Source organism: Trachurus trachurus (genome assembly GCF_905171665.1).
Source record: "Trachurus trachurus genome assembly, chromosome: 23".
In the NCBI taxonomy this organism is placed as follows: domain Eukaryota; kingdom Metazoa; phylum Chordata; class Actinopteri; order Carangiformes; family Carangidae; genus Trachurus; species Trachurus trachurus.
The window spans coordinates 16953127-16975125 of NC_139912.1; the positions used below are offsets into that span (position 1 = coordinate 16953127).

Below are 21999 nucleotides of genomic sequence, written 5' to 3' on the forward strand. Positions count from 1 at the left end.
GGCAGGAAGCAGCAAGGCTGATAGGAAATGTGCTCCAAGGGGCCAAAGAGCAAAGACAGTTGAGTGATGCTAAAGGGGAATGAATTCATGCTGACACTGAACATAGACCTATAGGCTAAATAAACTGAACTGGTGCAGGTCTGAGGGATCACCAGCACAGCTACTGTAAACCACATTGATATCTCAAATCAAAGTAGATATGAACAGTCTTTGGCCCATGAATGTGTGTGTGTAGATTTAGTAGGGTCCAATGTTTAAAATGTAATACTCACAGATAGATTTGAATTATTTATTTTTTTAAAACGTATTGGGCCAAAACATGTTGGAACCCTATACAAATTTTATAGACCTTTTCAGAGAGTAAAGCAGCATGCTGGCTCATTAGAAAAAGCTCTGCTACACTAAATGGAATGGAGCCTTAATTCGTATCCTTGGTAACACCTGTATTTGTTATTTTGTTTTAGCCTACTCTCTGAAAAGGTATATTATATTTTAAATATAATATAGTCTAGGCCTACAAATCTACGGTGAATTTAATGTCAATTCTGTTATAGCCTATGCATTTTGATTATGTTATTGTTACTTTTCTGACAGGATTTAACCAAAACATAGGCTATTTCTTCTTTCTATTGAAATACTACTAAATTCATAGTTGTAGTCAGTTTGCATCTGGTCCTTTGAAACGTTCTGCTCTCGTCAGCAGTGGGCTACAGCAGGAAAGACGGGGTGACCATAGACTGGTGAAACTGGGTTATAAAGTCATGTACCGTAATACGGTGACGCCCCCTAGTGGAGAGCGGCGGGGCTGCAACATCAAGCACAGCTGAGGAGAGTTAAGTTTCGGTTTCCAATCTGCAGAAATGATACGGAACTTTCCTTCCTTCTTCCCGTGAGCTCAGCAGCAGTCCGCCATCGGCCGCTGTCTTCACCGGAGAGACGTGGGAAGAGTCTATAAACATGGAGGACTCCGAAATACTGAAGTTTATCTGCGCCAATCAAGGAGCGGTCAACACCGACGACATATTGTTTAACCTCTGCTCCGGCGACTCCACCAAACTGTCTCAGGTCATAGGGAACCAAGACAAGTTTGTGTCATGTGTTGTCAACGGGCAGCCCAAGGTGGTGGTCCGCAGCCGCCTGAGGCTGTGCAGGGTCCGGGACTGTGCAACACCGTGCAGGGGGCTGCACCTGTGTAAGAGCTTCCTCTTCAGCGGATCCTGTCGATACAGGTGAGCTATTATTAAAATGGAGGTGAGTCGGTGTTGGCCTCCGGCTGGCCTCAGTTCAGCTGGCAGGCCCGTGGTACAAACTAGACAGCTCTCAAATAGGCCTACTGCCATGGTTAAAAACCGAACTGTCATATTTTGTGCGTAGAACGACTGCTTGTGTTTGTTGTTATAGTGACGTGATTGTCCTCATCTGGTTTAAAACCCCTGGCAACCACGGTGCGTTTACACCCTGTCAGGAAAGTCCGACATTTACAGTCGACGTGGACAAACATGTTGTAGACAAACTTCCACAGTAGACAGCCGAAGTTCTTTGGTCTTAACACGGTTTATGTAGCTCCAAACTTGGGGTTAAGTAGGCTATAACTTGCCTTTTTAAATTTCATCCTGGCTTAAAGTGCTCTGAATGATGATGTAGGATGTAGTGTTAAATGGCCTGACGCGTCTGTTTGACCTCGATGACACCTTTGGAACAGCAAGCCACTATTCTCATAGGTATTCACAGCAACTGTTTTTTTCCCTCCATATTCCATGTTATTAACTTTTTTCTTGTCTGTAAACATCTGTCACATCTGCCCGTCCTGGTTTCTCCTGTTCTTTCTTGGGAGTTTGTGGATGTGAGGGTCTACTGTAAGGACAGAGGATGTTGTTATGGTGCTGTGTAAAGCCATTTGAGACAAACTATAAAAACTGTAAAAATGGGCTATACAAATAAAATTGCTTTGCCTTGCCAGTGACTGCAAACAGAAATGATCAGCTGACCATGAACCCGACACAGGTTGTTAGATGAGCACAGTACACCACTGAGCACTGATGACGGTGACCTTCAGCCCTTTCATTCTGTCTGCGTTGATAAGTTTTGCATGAGTCAGAGAAAGAAAAACACGTAGAGCCTAACTCAGCACCTCTTTGTGTGTGTCACTCTTCTCCTGAGCCACTGTCTATTAGAATAACTCAGCGCTGTGTTCTGTGTTGACAGGGGGAGATGCTGCTTCTCCCATGAGCTGGAGACTTTCCACAACAAAGAAATATTAGCACAGTATGGGCTGGAGAGTCTGGACAGGACGGAGCTGTGTACGTTACTGCTACAGAGTGACCACTCACTCCTGCCTCAAGTGAGTCTGACAGCAAACACAAGGCCCATTCTCATCACACAGAGGATCACCCTGAAAACAGTTAACAGTTATTCAAAAATATACTTGGTACTGAAGTAAAGTTACTCAACATTTGAATTGCCCCAGAGCATGAGAGAATCGCAAAGCATGCACATCCTCCAAAACTGTTAAAACTAGGTGCTGGAGCACAAAGAATAATTAATCAAAAATTGAGAATAGAGTCGGCACACTAGATTCAGCTCCTGAATGTTTTAATGTGAGTGTCACCACTTGTTACGTTTCGGGCCCGGGACCTACATCAGACATGAAACTGCTAAACGGTGCACCTGCTTTAATCAGTTTGACAGACCACCTGACAGGTCATGTGATGACATCAGTGTAAATATAAAGAACTGGTGGAAGAAAGGAAAAATTATAAGAACATATTGGAAATTTATATCCAAGAGCAGCCGAGCTGCACTTGTTGACTTCATGTGGATAACATCTGTGTTCATCATCAAGGAGCTCTCCACTGGGAAATAATATGTTGTCAACAGCATTTCACCATTTGCTAACATTTCTCTTGCTATCATATTTACTCCTCGTCAGATATGTCACGACTACAACAACGGTGACGGAGAGTTTGGCCGCTGCCAGGAACTAGATGGTTGCAAGAGGTTGCACATCTGTGAGGCGTCCATTACCCGTGACTGCTCCTGCTACAGGAATCATGACTTCAATGCACCGCAGCCAAAACGAATCCTGCAGGAGAGGGATGTCCCAGACAACATCGTTCACTCCCTGAAGTTTGTTTACTCAAACAAAGGGGCTATAAGGTTTACTGATAACAAGAGCGGCACGAGCAACAGAGGCAACAGGGGCAGCAGGGGCGACAGGGGCTTCAGGGGCAACAGAGGCAACATGGGCAACAGGGGAAACAGGGGAATTAGGGGAAACAGGGGCTATAGGGGGAACAGAGGCATAAGGGGAAATAGAGGAAACGGAGATCTTCACCACCTGCATCGAGCCTGTTCCACCAGCGACATCCTCGATGACCTGGAAAACTTGGATCTGTACACGGACGACACACGGAGCGAAAGAGCCGACAGTCCACAGCCACTGATGGACTTTGACGACTACTTCTCTGCTGCCACCAGTGAAGAACCATGGCTGAATAAAACCTCAGCAGCTGCCCGTGGTAGAGGAGGTTACCGCGGCAACAGAGGCACCAAAACTTGTCCCACACATGATTTAACGGATGACGACGATGGAGCAAACAGAAGACCAAGACACAGGCCTGCCAGAGGTAAACAGAGTGTGGAGAGTGGATCAAAACTGCTCATCTGAAAAGACTGTGAAACTTCACAGAGTTCCTTATATTTGTTTCCACAGATAAAACTGAGATCTGCATGTATTTCATCAAGGGACACTGTAAACATGAAGGTGAGTGTAATGACTCCACTCATCCTGAGATCCTTCAGTTGGATCAGGTGTCACTGATCTTGTTTTATGATTGATGTCTCTTCAGATAAGTGTTTCAAAGCTCACGACAAGATGCCGTACAGGTGGGAAGTCAGAGAGGGAGATCAGTGGACCAACCTGGCTGGTAACGAGGCCATAGAGAAGGACTACTGTGACCCCCAAAACACATACAGGTACCTTCAACAGACATACCATACACTTGTAATGCTGTGATTCTTAGAAGATGCTTTTCTTCTCCTGTGCTGCAGCACATCCTGCAGTTTACCTGAGTTTCATCTGTGAGGAACTTGTGTTTGAATATTTCGTTGAAGTCTTAATAAGGCCTTTGCACACCGAGTCAGTTTTTTTCGTCCGAAATTGCCACACGTCAAAAAATAAATTCAACCTCATGTTGTGTCAATCAATTCAATTCAATCATTTATTTGTCACTGCCATAAATAACAATGAAATTACGTTGGAGCATACAACCTTACATAGTGAAAAGTGCATAGTGCAAAATGTGCAATGGTGCAGAATCCCATGGGCATATCATGTACATGAAAAAGAGGACAAGAAAACACAGGGGCGCCAGAGGACATGGTCAGAGGTAGTACTATGGTGTATGTTGCAGCAATGCAAAGGCCAGTTCACAGTTATTGTAAGGTGGAGTGTGGTTACTGTCCATATGGGGGGGGGGGGGGGGGGGGGGGGGGGGCATGGAGTGTAAACAAGGATGATGTCCTTGTGTCCATGTTTACAGTCCTGAGGAGTTTAGAGTCCGAAACTTTCGTCCGTCGTTAAAGTTTTTGGAACAGGTTCGATTTAATGCGTTTTTCGCATCCGTGAAAAGCCTTTTTGACCAATCACATCAGCGTTTCGAGGCTGGAGAGGCAGAGAGAGAGGGGGGATCACTGCTGAGTGTGTGTGTGTGTGTGTGCGTGTGCCAGCCGCTGTTCAGGATCATGGAAATTGTCCGTCTTCCGTTTACTGTGTGAGCTAATAATCAATATCTATCAAACTGGACCGCTGACATCCTAAAATAAACTGTTGAACTGATCATGATATTTCCGCTGCTCATTTACAAGCAGGCAGATTGGCGTCCTCTCAGGATGGACACAATATTTACATTTCTCCACAAGTGAGAGAACCACTAAGTGCATCACTGTGTGAACGATTTTTGTCTCCCTCTCCGAAATTTGGAACACAAAATAAAAACGCATGCGAATAAAACGCAACGGACTCGGTGTGCAAGGAGCCTGTGCGTAACGTTTTTTGTCGGATGACGGATACGAAAAACGCATGCGGAAAAAAACAGACTCAGTGTGCAAAGACCTTTACATTGTGCTACAGTAGAACTGAGTGTTTTGAATGTACTCTGCTCCTGGCTAACATGAATTGTACTGTATGAGTCACTGACTGACTGTTGCTGTCTCCAGTGCCACCACCCCACCTGTGCATTTTGACACCATGACCTGTGGGTCCAACAGAGTGCGGCGTCTCTCCACCATTAACTCTTTGACTGAGCCGACCTTCATCCACACCACAGAATGGCTCTGGTTCTGGGAGGACGAGTTTGGAAAGTGGAACATGTACTCCTCAGCTGCTGTGAGTAGCTGCATATTATGTTACACGAGCATCTGCCTTTATACTGCACAGACCTTTAATGCTGGTTCATATCATCATTTTAAAGGTTGAAGTTGTTTAAAACAGTGCAGCTCTCCCTGTCAGTGGTGAGATGTGAGTGTGTTACCAGTCCTGTGATGCAGCACTGAGGTGTGTGAGCCTCCCTGGCTCTGGTCCATGTGGACTCTGACACAGTGTTACACAGCCACAACAGCTGTCACAGTCTAAAGCTCAGACATTTCAAAACCAGTCCGGGCTGCCACAACTAGTTATAATAAATCACAACGTCAATGTTGATATTTAAAAACCGACAAATCACATCCCATGCACTGATTAATTCTACGTATACTGTTATTATTTTAGATTTGGCATTTTAAGAGCTCTCCTGTCCTCTGCTTACTGGCAGAGGTGGGGCTGCAGTGTGTACACACAAACACACACTGTAAACAGCAGATTATAGAGCCGGATACCGAACCAGTTAAAGTGAAGACAGACGTTGGTCTGGTGTAGAATAAATGGAGTTGTAATGCTTAAGCTTACCACAGTTTGTCCTCCAGGTTCACTGCTCCCAGGAGAACTGGACTTGAGCTAACAGACTTCTCTGTCACTTAACTGCAACTGTATTGGTGAAACACTGGAGGTTGATCTGAATGTTTTTCCCATATCTCATATTTACAGTTTAATTGTCTGTGGTGTGATGTGAATACAGCATGGCTCCACTCTGCTGGTTGCCTGGTTCCCTCACTGTAAAACCCACACTAGAAGACTAGAAGGGGGCAGAAGGCAAGACAAACACCCAAATATATGTTAAAGAGCCTTCAAAAAGTGATATTTCCATAATATGTCCCCTTTAAGTCGCCTGTCTTAACAAACAAATATTATTTTCTCTAGGCAGTAATCGTCTCATACCAAACAGTAGTGGCCTTCTGTCCAACAAACTAATGATTCCTGCAGAACTGGCCTCTGCCTCAACAATATATGTAGTCCTGAACATGTCATAGAACTCATATGATTCACCTTTACATTTAGACAGTGTAATACAACACTGACTAACTACAACATTGGAAATGTAAATCACAATCCAAAACACAGGCAGAACTCTTTCATCCTTAAAAGGCTCAGTTGACTGCTGACTGGTGGTGCTGATGACAGATCATCTCTGTGTGTGTACAGGACGGTGGACACAAGGCAGCAGACGTGGATAGTGCTAAACTGGAGCAGAAGTTTCTAGACGACGACAAAGATGTAGTGGAGTTCACCGCTGGTTCACAGTCATACTCACTGAGTTTTCAAGGTAAACAAAGATTATTAACAGAGATTTTTGTGTTTTACGGTTATGAAAATGTCAACATGATTTTAATATTGATGCCTTATTTACCTCAGATATGATACAAACAAACAAGAATTATAGCACCAAAAGGATTGTGAGAAGACGGCCCCGGTTTGTGTCGGCAGCCGATGTCCGAGCCAAGAAAGGGAGGTACGACAACTCTAATACAACACGTTGGTCCTGTTCCTCACTCATCATCACAGTGAAACTAAATGTGATCTTTGCTCTTTGTCTTCAGACGACCTCCGCTTCAGCCGAACCTTTACGCTACACCACTCCACTGGGACAAGACTCGGATCCCTGAAACAGGATACCAGGTACTGTACTGACGTTTTTACCAAATACCAAGAAATGTCCTCAAGGTCTTGGGGAGCTGTTGTGTTCACAGGGCCAAGATCTTGTTTTTTAAGATCACTGTGTCCTTTGACCACCCAAGTCCAATCGGTTTGTCATTGAGTTGAAAGTGAACCTTTCTGCAAAATTTCCTTAGCGGCGTTCTCTCCATGTTTTTGTGGTCACCATGGCAGCTTGACCACCAAAATCTTAAATGCTTATCTCTGAGTCCCAGTGAATGATCAGGCCACATGAGAAGAAATTCCCTCAACATATGTCCATGAGAATAGGACGGATGATGCTACCACATTTCATGTACTGTATGTGATTGTTTAAATGTATTATGGAATTAGATATAAATATGTAATATATTATCAAATTAACTTATATTTAATCTCTTTTTCAATGGATTAAAGTGACATTTCATGACTTGTATCTCTGACCACTTTAATTTGCATACAGTAAAATGTTTTATTCTATAAATGAATCCCCAATTCCACATTTTAAAGGGATAGTTCAACATTTTGGCGAATTCGCCTATTGCCATAATAACTTGAGCTTTTGAAATCACTCCGCCCAGCAGCCGTGTCTGAAATGTAGTTCCGGCTATGCATTTGCCTCCAAAACAACATCGTCTCGTAATGTTACATTATTATTTCGCAGAGCTCAAAACAACATACACTGACAATTAAAGGTAATGAACCTACTCCTTTGACTCTATGGCAATGAGCGAATTTGCCAAAATATTGAACTATCCATTTAAACAACTACTTGATAACCTCTGTCATATTTGCCGATCTCTGATTAAGTAAATTCTTTTATATTGGATCAAACTTTGGTGAAATTCCAATGTGGTCCATGAGATAAACAGATTCTGGTTCTGGTACTGGTTCCTCTCCGAGTGGATTTTAACAGTGTAGAATTAGATGTCTGCAGCTTTTTCTCAGTAACTGTTTGTGTGTGTTCCTATAGCTCAGTCCTGAAGAGCTGTCCGAGCAGTGACACATCAGGTGCTAGTTTTTGGAGTGTGGATGGATGTCTTGTCTTCTGGACTCCTGCAGATTCACCATCTCCACTGTTAGACGTAGTGAACAACTTGTTGCAGTTGTAGGTCCTGTTAATCAGTAATGTTGGGTTTTCTATATAAGAACTGTAATAATATACTTAAATTATCCATAGTCATCACTGCTCATCTATTCAATTGCTTTTCTGCTTCTTTGTCTGATACTAAATCGTGTCCATTAATTAGTAGAATATCCTATTTTGCTAAAATAGAGGTGGTAGTTGGAAACACATGTCATTTGAACATATCCAATTTCTAGTAAAAGTGTAAAAAAAAAAATAATAATTTTGTGTGAATGTTGTGTAATTGTTTGTACAACTTAATCCTATCCCATACTTGTATATATCATGAATAATTTCAATGTTAATTGTTTAAGTATAATCTTATTATTCTTAATGATCACATTTATACTCTTGTCTACGCTTGCATGTGTTTTATGAGAGCTGCATTTTTACCATTTACCTGCCTGTTTATGATGATTATTTGCCATCAAATAATTATAATTAATATAATGTAATACGTAAATTCTTCAAATCAGGAGGAAAACATTAGAATTTAAAGAGGAGTATGGATTTGTAACTATTGTCTCAGGGTTTTAGTCTCATTTAAGTCTGATTCATTTGTATAATGACTGAGCTAATCATCTTCTGTGTAAAGGCATCAGGGACTGTATTCTCTAGTTTGTTCTCCATTGCATTAACAGCACAATGCTCTGCTGACCAGCACATCATAAACATAATAAACTCTTGGTCTGCTCATTATTCAGTTTATTTATTTGTAAAAGAGAGTCACAGTCAGGATCAGGGAGAATCATCACACACCATATTTAACAAATTGTTAAATGTGGTTAAGGAGATAAAAACATAATCAGTTGTTGAGTAATTCCTTGTTCTTATAAATAGATTTTCATGTAAATGACTACACAGCTTGTGTTCCTTTCAATTAAATTATCATTAATATAAAAACAGTGTGACTTTTTTGCCCCATGAATTCATTCACTAATGTAACTTAAATATCTACAAGGATAAATGAAGAGCTGGCTTTCTCAAATCCAAAATACTCCAATACCTTCATGATGGTGGTGGCCATGTTGTTTTCTTATATTTATTGTAATCTGCACCAAACACCAAACCAAATATCTTGTAAGCACAAACCTACCTGCAATAAACAATTTTTCAGACTCTGCCTTTGTGATGATGTCATCATCCTTTCCTGATGCAGCTATAGCCATTTTTGTTTTTTGTGATATCACCAGTTTTACCAGCATTACAGAATATTTGTGATTAACTGGACTGGAGTGCTGCCTGATAGTGCTGTGGAGTGAGTAGCACTTACACCTTGTGAAAAAGCAACTGTAGTGACCACGTCTTTTTGCTGTCTTTAAGCAGATGAGCAAATAATTATTTCCAGCTGGAAGCTGTGCCTGAGAATGTTTGTGAAACTAAATCTTTTCTCTTTGGTGTCTTTCTGTTTTCCAGCAAATCTCCCTCCAGAGATCCTCCGATGAATTTAAGGAGATTGAAACTATGTTCTCTAAAACCATGAGAGGCTTTGATGTCGTCAGCATCGACAGGATCCAGAACAAGGCTCTGTGGGAAGGCTTTCAGTGGTATGTACCTGATGTTCCTGTGTTCAGGCTCTTATCTGACCTATTTGCGTTTAAACTGTTTAAGCTTGGTTTCCATTGCATCTGTTCACCACTGTCTTCATGTTAAAGTGGGGAAGATTTGATCCATTGAAATAATAATTGAGTAAAAATACACAGGAGGCCTGCATGAATTAAAATCTGACAAACTAAAGTATACAAGCACTCTGTGGTGGCAAAAAATGTTGTTCCTTCACCAAAGTATTTAAAAAAGGATAACTGGACACGTCAGCTGTCTTTCTTGAGTTTTAATAAAAGGCATTCATGAATGGAGTCACACAACACAACCGAACAGGAGTACAGTCAGTGAGTGAGTGAGCTGAAGAGGTTTAGAGACACGTTATCTTATAGTAAAACAAAGCTTTGAACTGACAAAATATATGGCGCCCTGACAGCCATGCCTGGCTTTACCACCTGATAGTGAGAGTGGTTAATCCACACAGAACAGGCACTGTGTCAAAGAGTTTCTTCAGGTCCTGACCTCGGGCCTGCTCTGTGTGGATATTGCTTCCCCTGATAAGGCCACATAAATTGTCAGCACAGGAATGTTCACTCGAATAACATGTTTGTGCTCTAGTCTTAAAGCATACACTGGGTTATATCAAAATTTGCCATTACAACTCTGACTTTAAAAAAATATTAATTAAGTTAAGAAACTTCATTTTAGTGAGCCATTGTAAATAGTATTTTGTTTTAATGATGTCTGTTGTTGGTTGGGTTGGTTGTTGGGTGTGATTGGGAGGAATAGCCTCCCCAATCTGAACCCGAGAGGTGTTTTGTTATTGGACTTCTGTGCTAGCCACAGTTTGTCCATAGCGAACACCATGTTCAAGCATAAGAGTGTCCATTAGTGCACGTGGCAACGGGACACCCAATGATCGACTTTGTAGTCGTGACTCGTGTCATCTGCCCTTTGGCCGTATGTCTTGGACACTCGGGTGAAGAGAGGGGCTGAGCTGTCAACTGATCAGCACCTAGTGGTGAGCTGTATCCGCTGGAACAGGAGGAAGCTGGATAGACTGGGCAGACCCAAGCATATCGTGAGGGTCTGTTGGGAACGTCTGGCAGAACCCACTGTCAGGGAGGTCTTCAACTCCCACCTCCGGCAGAGCTTTGACCAGCTCCTGAGGGAGGCTGGAGACATGGAGTCAGAGTGGACCATGTTCTCCACTTCCATTGTGGACGCAGCCGTTCAGAGCTGTGGCCGTAAGGTCTCCGGTGCCTATCGTGGCGGCAATCCCTGAACCCGGTGGTGGACACCGGAAGTAAGCAATGCCGTCTGATGCTGAAGAAGGAGTCCTATTGATACAAGCCTCCGAAATGAGTTTCCTCCGCAGGGTGGTGGGCCGCTCCCTTAGAGATTGGGTGAGGAGCTCTGTCCCCCGAGAGGAGCTTGGAGGTGAGCCGCTGCTCCTCCACATCCAGAGGAGCAAGCTGAGGTGGCTCGGGCATCTGTATTTGATGCCTCCTGGACGCCTCCCTCGCGAGGTGTACCGGGCATGCCCCACCGGAAGGACGCCCAGAGGAAGACCCTGGACACGCTGGAGTGACTATGTCACTTGGCAGGCCTGGGAATGCCTTAAGCCTAGTGTATGCTTCTGTGTCGTGTCGACGGCGTACCAACGGCGTAGACCCGACGCCGTTGTTGAGCATTCAAAGTTCTGCGTCGAGGAACGCATTGCTTCCGGTCACAGTAAACAATGGCAACTGAAAAACAAACGCTTTTATTGCAAATGTTGAAGCGCAGGTGACGAAGAGGACATTTGCGGAGATGGTCTGTCCGACCAGTCGGGGCTGAACGGGTGAATTTACCACACTGACGTTCTGAGTGGCCCATCACAGTCCTTTCGGTAGTCAGGATTTTTTGGAGGTGCGCGTCAGGCTACAGCATAGTGTCCACGTAGGGGTCCGCGTCGACGCGTGAGATGGAAGTCTGGGTGTCCCTGCTCAGACTGCTGCCCCCGTGACTCGACCCCAGTTGAGCGGAAAAAGATGGATGGATGGATGGATGGATGGATGGATGGATGGATGGATGGATGGATGGATGGATGGATGGATGGATGGATGGATGGATGGATGTCAATTGTGCTTTGAAAGGAGTGAAAATGAGTGGATTCACTCAGGTGTTCTGTTACATCACCACTGAACAGAGCACTTGTCCTGAGCTCCAGGATTTCCAGAAGTTTGGCATGGTGTCAGAAACAGGAAACAGATGCCCTGGGGTTAGGTCTATGGTGCATCGCTATGAATGTTGCTCCCACAAACAATCGTGGGATGGCATTATCTTGTTTCTTTTTGTGAAGGAAGGTCCAGTCTGTGTTTACCATGCTGAAGGTACGGAGGCCCAAACAGGTCGATAAAATGCCAGAGCAAAAACATGAATACAAAAACAACAAAGAAGACAACAGCAACAAAACAAATACAAAGGCCATCCAGGCCACCATACAAAGGGAAGCACAGACACCCTGTAGTTTAGAACCATAAATGTCCTCTGACTTTTCTCTCCTGGTGTTGACATCATCACTCTGTCACTGATACTTCTGAGTCAGTGACTGTTGTACAGTCAAACCTCACATTGTCTATCTTTATGTTGGCTCACATGCTTGTGCTCTGTGGTTTCTTTGTTCCTGGATGAAGGCAGAAGAATCTGATGAAGACCAACAATTCTGGATGCACTCCGGCAGAAAGGAAGCTTTTCCATGGCACTGACTCAAAGCATATAGATGCCATCTGCCGCACCAACTTTGACTGGAGACGGTGTGGAGTTCATGGAACAGTTTATGGCCAAGGTAAGAGAAAAAAGGCCACACCGGTTTGATCATGTTCAGCACACACAGAATTTAAAGGGACAATTCCTGGAATCTTGTTTTGTTTTTTAAGCTTTGCAGATTTGTTGTGTTCTGTCCTTGTTTAACTGATATTTTACAGGCCAAACAAATTACTGCTGTCTGAAGAGAATGATTTGTAGTAATTAGACATTTTAGTTTGTACCCTTGACATCTTTCCACAGACAGTATCATGGGATTTTTCAAATATCGGTATGTTCTTTGTTTTAACACAGGTAGTTACTTTGCCCGGGATGCCAAATACTCCCACAGCTACACTGAGGACTCGACTGTCAAAGCCATGTTCGTTGCTCGGGTTCTGGTGGGAGATTACACTAAAGGATCCTCCAGCTACCGCATAGCTCCGTTCAAGGACGGTGGAGACGTCAACGTCTATGACAGCTGCGTGGATGATGTGGTCAACCCCTCCATCTTTGTTGTGTTCAAGGAGCACCAGATCTACCCAGAGTACCTGCTGTACTACAAGGCTATGCACCCGCTAGTTGGTTTACACAGTACTACGGCTGCAGTGGCACCAAAACCAGCCCCCACACCCAGAACAGTGTCTACCCAGCCTGCAGTACCAGTCAATCCACGCCCTACACCTTCATATCAACCCACGGCATCAGTTCCACCCAGCACACCTTCATATCAACCCACGGCATCAGTTCCACCCAGCACACCCTCATACTCAAGTACCACACCAAGTCAATTCAGAACATCCTCATACCAACCCAGCACATCAGCTCAACCCACCATATCCTCTTACCAACGTCCCACACCCACTCAACCCACCATATCCTCTTACCAACGTCCCACACCCGCTCAACCCAGTACAACTTCATACCAAACCACCTCATCTTCAAGCCCCCCCATCTTCACACCAGCTCGGTCCAGTACATCTTCATATCGAACCAGCACACCAGCTCAGTCCAGTACATCTCGCTACCAACCCAGCTCGGGCACCTCCAGCTTTCGTCGAGTTGCGACTCCTCCCCCAGCAGCAAAGAAAAGTTCTGACTGTGTCATTGCTTAGGTGTAAAGGTGGGATTCCCACTAAAATACAACTGTTTTTTTGTTTTATGTCTGAAGGAGCTCACACTGAATGCTCTAAACAATTAAGTCAAAGGAGTAAAAGCACTTACAGTATGTGTGTGCAGTGAGGAGTAGAGTGGCTCTTGTGTATCCTGTCACGGAGTCACAGAAAAGGCTTATTTAGCAACACTATGACAACATCCATACCGCTGTGTTTTCATTTTAAAATGGTATTTCCCAGTGAAATTGAGTTTTACCTTCACATGAGAATCATCCGGACTAAAACACTAAAAACACATAAAGTACATGCATGAGCAGACACATACACTGAGTATGTGCTAGCTGCTGTAAGCAATTTAGAATTTAATGGAACAACAGTTGCTGGCAAAGACAGCAGGAGGAAACGCTGCGAAAGAGATAAAGTTTTAAAAGCAAAGACATTGTTGTGTGGAAATTGTCTAAAATTATTAACCTCACTAATAAAGGTAATAAATATAGTAGAAACAGTAATATGTGACATGCAGAGTTTCACAGCTGTAAAAAGCAGCTCTTCATTAAATGTTATATATGTTGAAGAGATGTAATAATCACCATATGGAATATACATGAAGAGATGCTACTGTGTATTACCGCTTTCAATGATAAGACATCAAATCTTTCACTAAGTCAGTACGATTTTTATTTCACAGTGCTGGGGTTAGGGTTTTGCAAAATGTTTTTGAATACTATGATTCTGTAAAAAATTTAAAAAAAAATTGCCTTTGTATTGTTGAATGGTTCTTACTATTGATTTTGTGCATTGAAAATAAAGCTTATATATTCAAGTTGCCTTTCACACAGATACACTTTTATTTCCAAGTTGAACGTAGCAGCAGTGTTACTGTTGTAGCTGCGTCTCTGCGAACTGAAAACACCAGCTGTGTTGGGCCTCTTAGTGATATGAAGCAGAGCATAAAATATCACTGCGAGTGCTTCCTGTGACACCACATTAGGCCTGCAAATCACCCCTCCTCCCCTCAAGACACACACACACAGAGGGATACACTAGCATCCACCTCCTGTTGTGCGTCCCGATGAGCTGCTGTGTGAATGCTAATTCGTTGACATGTTAAGAAAGGATTTCACTGGTGTTATTACCCAGACTTCTTACGCTAGTGATGACTGATTCATATCATTGTGGACTATTATTCATGTTTCTATTCAATGCTAAACCACTGGTTTTTATCACGTACAGTCTCACATGTTTTAATACAAGACACGTGACCAATGACACCGTGTTTCCACCTTAAACTGCCGTGAAGTTATCACAGTCTCATCAACACAGATTCAGGCAGCCAGGGTTTCATACATCACAAACTGAAGGAACCAATCCTGTCAACTTTTGGGGGCAGTGGGTGGGGCTAAATAAAGTGAAAACCTTGATGACACAGACAGTGAGTTAGATTTAGCTGAATCACTTGTGCAAACAAATTAAAGGTGCTAACTGTACTGAAAAGATGCTCATTACAGTAAAATAGCCATTCTGAGAAGATGCTAACCATGCTAACTCTTCTGCTGGATCTACCAGTCCCTGGTTCTGGTCTCAGACTCCTTCTCCTCCTCCTCCTCCTCTGGCTCAAACAAGAGGCTGACTGGGTGTCTGACCATCTTGTTGCTCTCTGCTCTCTCAGTTTAAGCACTGGAACAAGCAGGTGATGGGCGGGGCGTTAAGCCTCATCTATATCTGTCAATCATGAAGTCAGAGTAAATGAGCTTCAGACCCAGTTTTTATCTGTCAAAACCATTTTGAATTCTTAACTACAGTTTTAAACATATTTGCAGAGATTTCAAGAAAAGATCAAATGGGAGAGAGATTGTAGCCTACTTCTCTCAAAGGTTAAAACCACAAATAATAATTTAAGGTTAAAGCACTGGTTCAAACTCTGGAGTGATGCACGGTATGCAGGTGATTTAGATGAGTAGGCCTATTTTTTATTGTAGCCTAACTAATTGATGTGTTGTGTGACAGGACTAACCTACTTCAAATAAATAATAATGTATTTTATTTTATTTAATCATAATGTGTCATTAGTGTAACATTGATTAGAGCAGCAGAGTGAAAAAATAAAACGGTCAAATAAGCTTTCTTTTATTTTCTTTCATTTATTTAATTTTTTTGTTAGTTTTATTAGACTTTTTTTTTATCTTAATTTGATCGATCTCACATTTTAGTCTTCTTTACTGACGAGTTGATTAATTAGCTTTTCAGCCAATGAGCTTGACGGACGGACTGCGGTAATGAAATCACTACACCCTCACATTCCCGGCATGCATTGGAGAGAGAGAGAGAGAGAGAGAGAGAGAGAGAGAGAGAGAGAGAGAGAGAGAGAGAGAGAGAGAGAGAGAGAGAGAGAGAGAGAGAGAGAGAGAGAGAGAGAGAGAGGCTTGGCTGGGAGCCTGAGGGGGATCGTGATCCTGAGCGCAGAAGAAGAAACGTCAGCATCAGAAGCAGCAGCAGCAGAAGAGGAGGACGGCTCATCACCCTGCTCTGCTCTCTGTCATCACTGACGACCACTCAGGTAAATTGCTCTCACATCTACGTCTTTATTCCCAGCGTCATCCCCGCGCGTCGCCTCCCGTGCGTGTCGGTGTCTGCTGCTGCTGCTGCTGCTGCTGCTGCTCCACCGTGCACCGCCTCTCCTCTCCTCCGCGTTTTGTCTTCTCTACTGAAATCCTCCTGATCTCGGAGCGGTTTGGTCTGTGGACGTGGAGTCTCTGTGTGTGTGATGTGAATGTAGCTACAGCAGTGGCGGTGATGATGATGATGATGATGGTGGTGGTGGTGATGTACAGGAGCCCTCTCCACGGGAGGTGGGAGGAGGGGAGCTCGGGGAGGAGGGGGGGGGGGGGGGGGGGGGGGGGGGGGGGCAGGAGTCAGCATTCTGAGGCAGATCAGAGAACAGAGCAGTCAGTGGCTTAGCTCAGTCTGACACGTCATCACCTGTTAATGACTGTATTTGTAGTGGATCTGGATCAACACTGATCTGAGTGGGATATTCTTCTTTAATGTGATGATTATTTTACAAACTCAGTTTTTAAATAGGCTACTGAAGATGCCAAACAGTTTTATATGGAATTAGCCCTGAGGACTGCATGTGCAAAAAATCATATTAGTCATTTGACTCATACTGACTGATTTTGCACCAGACCATCATGCTGAGGTCTATATACTGTAGACTGCAGCCCCTTAAATAGGCTATGCACTTGGCCATATATCATATTTCAATTGATAAAAGCATTTGCACCGTTGAGCTAATAAACTATACTGTATATGACCCCAGTCGGTAAGTTTTCAATCCACTTTTCCATCCTCCAAAAATAATAACATGTCCATGAACCAGTTCTTTAAATAACAGAATACTCTGTTTTGTACACTGAGATGACACAGATGGACAGAGGACAGCTTGTATTTCACAAAGTTCAGAGAATATCAGTCACTTCTCTCTAGTAACTGGACACACCAGTGACCAGTAAACAGACCTGTGACCCACATGAACAGAATCTGTACTGTTACGTCTCACATCTCATTAGTTACTCAGCCTTCTTAGTTTTTTCCGTCATCCAGCATTTGTAGCTGCTCCTTCCTCAGGTGTCTGTGAAGTTGTTCACAGTTAACCACCGTCAGCATCTTAATGGTCTTAATGGTTTAATTTGACAGGTCAAATAGCAGGATGGAAAATCATCATATCTATCAGATGATCAGATCCATACTCTGAGGCTCAGTCTTGTTTACCTTGACATGCTCTCAGCAGCCGTCCTCATTAACTCACAGCTGTTGATCAGATTGCTGTGTACAGTGTTTACATGTGAGAGCTGGTTGCTGGTTTCTTTAGGTAACCTTTCCTTACAACTCATACTTTGTCCCACTGTTCACATGTCTGTGGCCTGTTGTCATCTTCCTCCTCTTTCTTCATCTCACTTTGACAGCCATTCCTAGATGAGTTTAGTTACCAACATTTTTAAAGCAGAAGTAAGTGATATATTTGTGTTAATATAAGTCTTAAATAGTTGTTTCTTCCGACAGCAATCACTTACATAGAGTGTTTGGACCGAAACACGGGTCTGTCAGTCACTCTGCTCTGCAGCCGAGGAGAAAACATTTATCGTATCCTACAGTTTTTATCCAATGAGGAGAGAGAACGGCATGCAGGGCTGTGTGTGCAGCCAAGGGACGCCATGAATGTGGTGACGTAGGGACGAGGACTGTTATGGTGCGTTCAAGGAAACACGTAACTCGTGTTTTTCCGACCTCATACCGTCATACCAGTTCAATCTGGTACGAGTTCACGGGTCGGAAGTTACGAGTGGCCGTTATAGTGACTTTCACAGGTAAAACAGGTCGGAAAAACACCAGTGGGTTGCCTGGAACGCTACAAAGTCGTAAGTTGTGACTTGAAGCTGTAATTTACGGTTTCAAAAGCCTGCCTGGAACGCAGCATTAGCCAAAACGACCGGATCGCTTACTTCTGCTTTAAATAGTGAATACATCATCATTTATCAATGAGTTCCAATACGAATCATTTTACCAGTTACAAATAATATCAACTCAATAAATGATAACGATGATGAAAACTTCACATTATAAGTTGTTACTCCTTACAGTCACATTTTGTAGCCAAATCATGCATGTCATGTGTATGATGCATGTCAGCAGTCTCCTTTCCAATGGCTTCTGAGCCGTTCAGAATTTCATCTGAAGCGTCCATGTTGCAGGGCCCGAGCGGCTGGTTAACTAACATTAGTGGTTAACCAGTGTGCTGCAGCTGACTGATATGGAGGGTTGGAGGGTTGTAGGGGTTTTGTTGTAAAGTCTTGTGAGTTAAATGTGCAGCAGAGTAAGCTGTGATGTTTCATGTTATTCAGACAACAGTGTGCAACAAGTGCATAGCTACAACCCAAACCATAAAGTCCACAAGACACTTGTAATCTGTCCAGCTTTTAAACTAAGAAGTTATGAATTAAAACTAGTTTTGAGGGTTTTCAAAGTTTTATCAACATTCCCATAGACCTATAAACCATTCATGATTAACCTTGTTTTACATTACTATAAGAAGCATGTAGTCCAGTACTACCACACCATTCACAGTGGCCATACAGTAAATGAAGCCTCTCCCACTGCAGCAGTCTGAACAGTGTTGTGTCTTCTCTTGTGTGGGGGTCTCAGCTGGTCTGGAGGACTGATGGGGACTGGACCAGTGGAGCCTGAGGTCTGTCTGTGGCTCAACAGTTATTGTAGTAGCTCTTACATCATTTTGAAAGTATGGATTCTGTACAGCCGTCTGCATTCATAAATTATGCATTGTTTTGTTTTTCCATCAGAGAGCAGACTCACACAGACCAGACCAAGAGTTGCACTTAACACCAGCAACTCCAGGCTTCATTGAAATAAAAACTTGAGGTTTCCTTAAAATGTTCACTTAAGTGTTTAAGGGTTCTTGTCTCCTTGGGCCCTAGTTTGCTGGCGCAGCGCAGGTGGCGCAAGGTAGCGCAGCCGGTCTAATGCAAGTTTCGACCAGCGCAGCCTAGCGCAAAGTCAGATTGGAAGATTGGCAGATCGCGCTGCGCTGAGATAGGCGTGGCCGCGCAGCAGGGGGAGGCGTCACAGATTCAGCTTGGTGCAGTGGAAGTTTCGTCCGAAAATGTCCCGCCGAAGTTGCGCTGAAAGCTCGCCACCTCCAACCAGGTCTAGTCTCAGCGCAGCGCGGAGCGCAGCAGGTGCAGTGCAAGTTTGGCTGACTGACCTGCAGTGCACACACGTCACCAAGACCTCACAGGCAGATCTCCACAGTTCCAGACACATTTCAATGCAATAAATATCCACAATAACCACTATTTAATGCAACTAATGGAATCAACACGTGAATTTATATCTATATAGATTGTCCCGTCACATCTGACGTCAGATCAAAGCAGAGATCAAAGGCTGTGGCACGCGTAATGGAAACTCCACCTGAATTAACACAGCAGGGACGAACTGGCACTGAAAAGCAGCTGTGGATGTCCCAAAAGCAGGACTGAGGGTGAATGACTGCATGTCGCTGCCGTGTTGAGATACCACTCTGCCCTTGTGATGATCGCTTTATTTATTTATTTATTTACTTATTAATTTATTAACGCCAGCGACCGCATCAGGCAGCCGTAATGAAAAACAAAACACAAATCTTCATCTCTCTTAGTCCACCACCACTGCCTCGGTATCAGATAGTCAGTATATAGCCTACTACAGTATACTCTCTATCACAGAAAAAAAGAGAAAAAAAGAGACGGACAGAGAGAGAGAGAGAGAGAGAGAGGGAGAGAGAGAGCGTCCTTTACGCGGATTTCATCCGTTACGCATGGTGTTTGTTTATCTTTGTCTCATCATCTTGCACAGGGTTTGAATAAATGTGAGTTTCTTTATTAGTTTATTAGTTGTTGTTTCTTATACTATTGGGCAGGGGTTCTCAGTGTATCAGATCAAACCTGATTAAGGATATTTGTATTATTATTAGTAAACTCATTGTTGGTCACTCTGAGCTCGGACCTCCGGGGAAACAGCTGTTTCCTCCGGGGAGAGGTTCGGCCTCTGGCGTCGCTGTTTCCTCCGTCCATGTCAAAGTATAAAATGACAAACTTGCAGCGCGCATCACCCGCCGCGCAGTTAAAGGTGAGGAGAGGAGCTCCTTTGATTGGTGAAGATCTGACTCGGCTGTGTCAAACCCACTCCACGCCTTTCTCTCCTCCTCCTGTCTCCCTCCCGCCCTCTCTCCTCCCTCTTTGCCGTTTGCGCCGGTGGGAGGGACGAGGGGAGGGATTGCGCTGGTCTAAGTCTGACTGCGCGGCCCACCAAACTTGCGAAATGGACCTGGGCCACACCCCGTTGGCGTGGCGAAGCTGCGCTGACGTTAGACTTCACCTGGTCGACGAAACTAGGGCCCCTTATCTCAGTCCTAATCTTAAACAATGACTTGAGTCAGTTTAGCTCTTGCACTGAGGAGCTTAGCAACCAAATTCATGAGAATTAAAACCTTAAGGTGCTTTATTCCCACCATTGGATACTGTTCATATGAAAAGATTACTCAGCAGCCTTTTAGTCAGAGCCCAGATATCACTGCATCTCTGTGTTCAGTCGGTGTTTTTACATTGAAATGATCATGACATCTCTCGTCGTTTGGCTCCACCCACTGATGTGTGGTCAGACCAGTGAACAACAGCTGAGTCACTGCTGAGCTTTTGACCTCATGGTTTCCTGACGTTGATTAGAATGAATAGGAGGAACAGGTCTAATCTCTGGTCTGTGTATGTATCAATGTGGCATCTGCAGCGAGGTCAGAGTGTGGCTGCTGCTGCTGCTGCTGTGCAGACTCCTGCAGTCGCTGTAGTGGACAGGGAGACCTGTAGGAGCAGTGAGCTGCAAGGTTTCATTCATTTATTCATTCGTCAGTTCCGGAGTTGTAATCATTATGACTCTCTGGGCATTATGGCTATGTGTGGTTTTCTGTTTGAACTTGATATTTCAAAGCATGTTTTTATTTTCATGCTGCAATGTATGAAGGATGAGGGACATCATAGGGAAAGTAAGAAAGCATTTCCTTCATTGTCTCAATTTAAATGGTAGACAGCATCAAGCTGTCATTTAGTTAACCATTACAAAAAAACATAACTTTTAATTCATGAGTAGATATTGACAAAAACCTTGAAAAGGGAGTTCAAAAATGTTTAATTTATAAAATGTATACTTGTATTCCACCTTTAATTTTAATTCCATTGTCTTAACCCAGAGAGGAAGAAGCAGCTAGAATCAATATTATTGGCAGCCATGCACATGTTTAAGCCTGATCATCACTAACATGTATGGAGCTAATAACTACACTGAAGTCAAAGTTGTCATTCTGAAATTTAAGGTCTATTAATTGATTACCAGACATCAATTCTGAACTAATTAACATACAAGAAAATATCCCAATTTAAAAGTGTCTCATGGCCTCTGAACTGCACATTGAATTCAGTCACCTCATTATTCATGTGTCTGTGTAGAACTCCAACATTATTGATGTCCCCTCACTTACTGATATAAAAATTAAGTAAGCTGTAGAAACTACAATAGTTTCTGTAAAAGGCTGCAGATCTGTTTATTGTGTAGCATGTGGACATGTTGTTGTGGTACAGGTCAACTCAACTGTTTTTATTGGAGGTTAATACCGGGTAATTGACAATTTTTTGTTTGTATGAAACAGACTGATTGAGCTGCTACCAAAGCTAAAAGACAGAAAGTTCATTAAAAGTCAGATAAATAATCTCAGTGTCATTAATAAACTAAACAGAGGGCATGTACTTTGATGCAGA

General features: G+C 43.4%; 1 protein-coding gene across 1 annotated transcript; it reads left to right on the forward strand.

Moving 5' to 3' along the window:
- Positions 1-741: 741 nt before the first annotated feature.
- Positions 742-13636, forward strand: LOC311006576 (protein mono-ADP-ribosyltransferase PARP12; the record flags this gene model as incomplete). The annotated part of the gene is made up of 12 exons (XM_083999423.1): positions 742-1229; positions 2206-2341; positions 2930-3626; positions 3713-3763; positions 3849-3975; positions 5218-5386; positions 6578-6698; positions 6788-6884; positions 6973-7051; positions 9609-9739; positions 12413-12564; positions 12837-13636. The coding sequence occupies exons 1-12, from the start codon at positions 958-960 to the stop codon at positions 13634-13636; spliced, it is 2832 nt and encodes a 943-aa protein (XP_083855549.1). The 5' UTR covers positions 742-957.
- Between the last annotated feature and the right edge of the window lie 8363 nt (positions 13637-21999).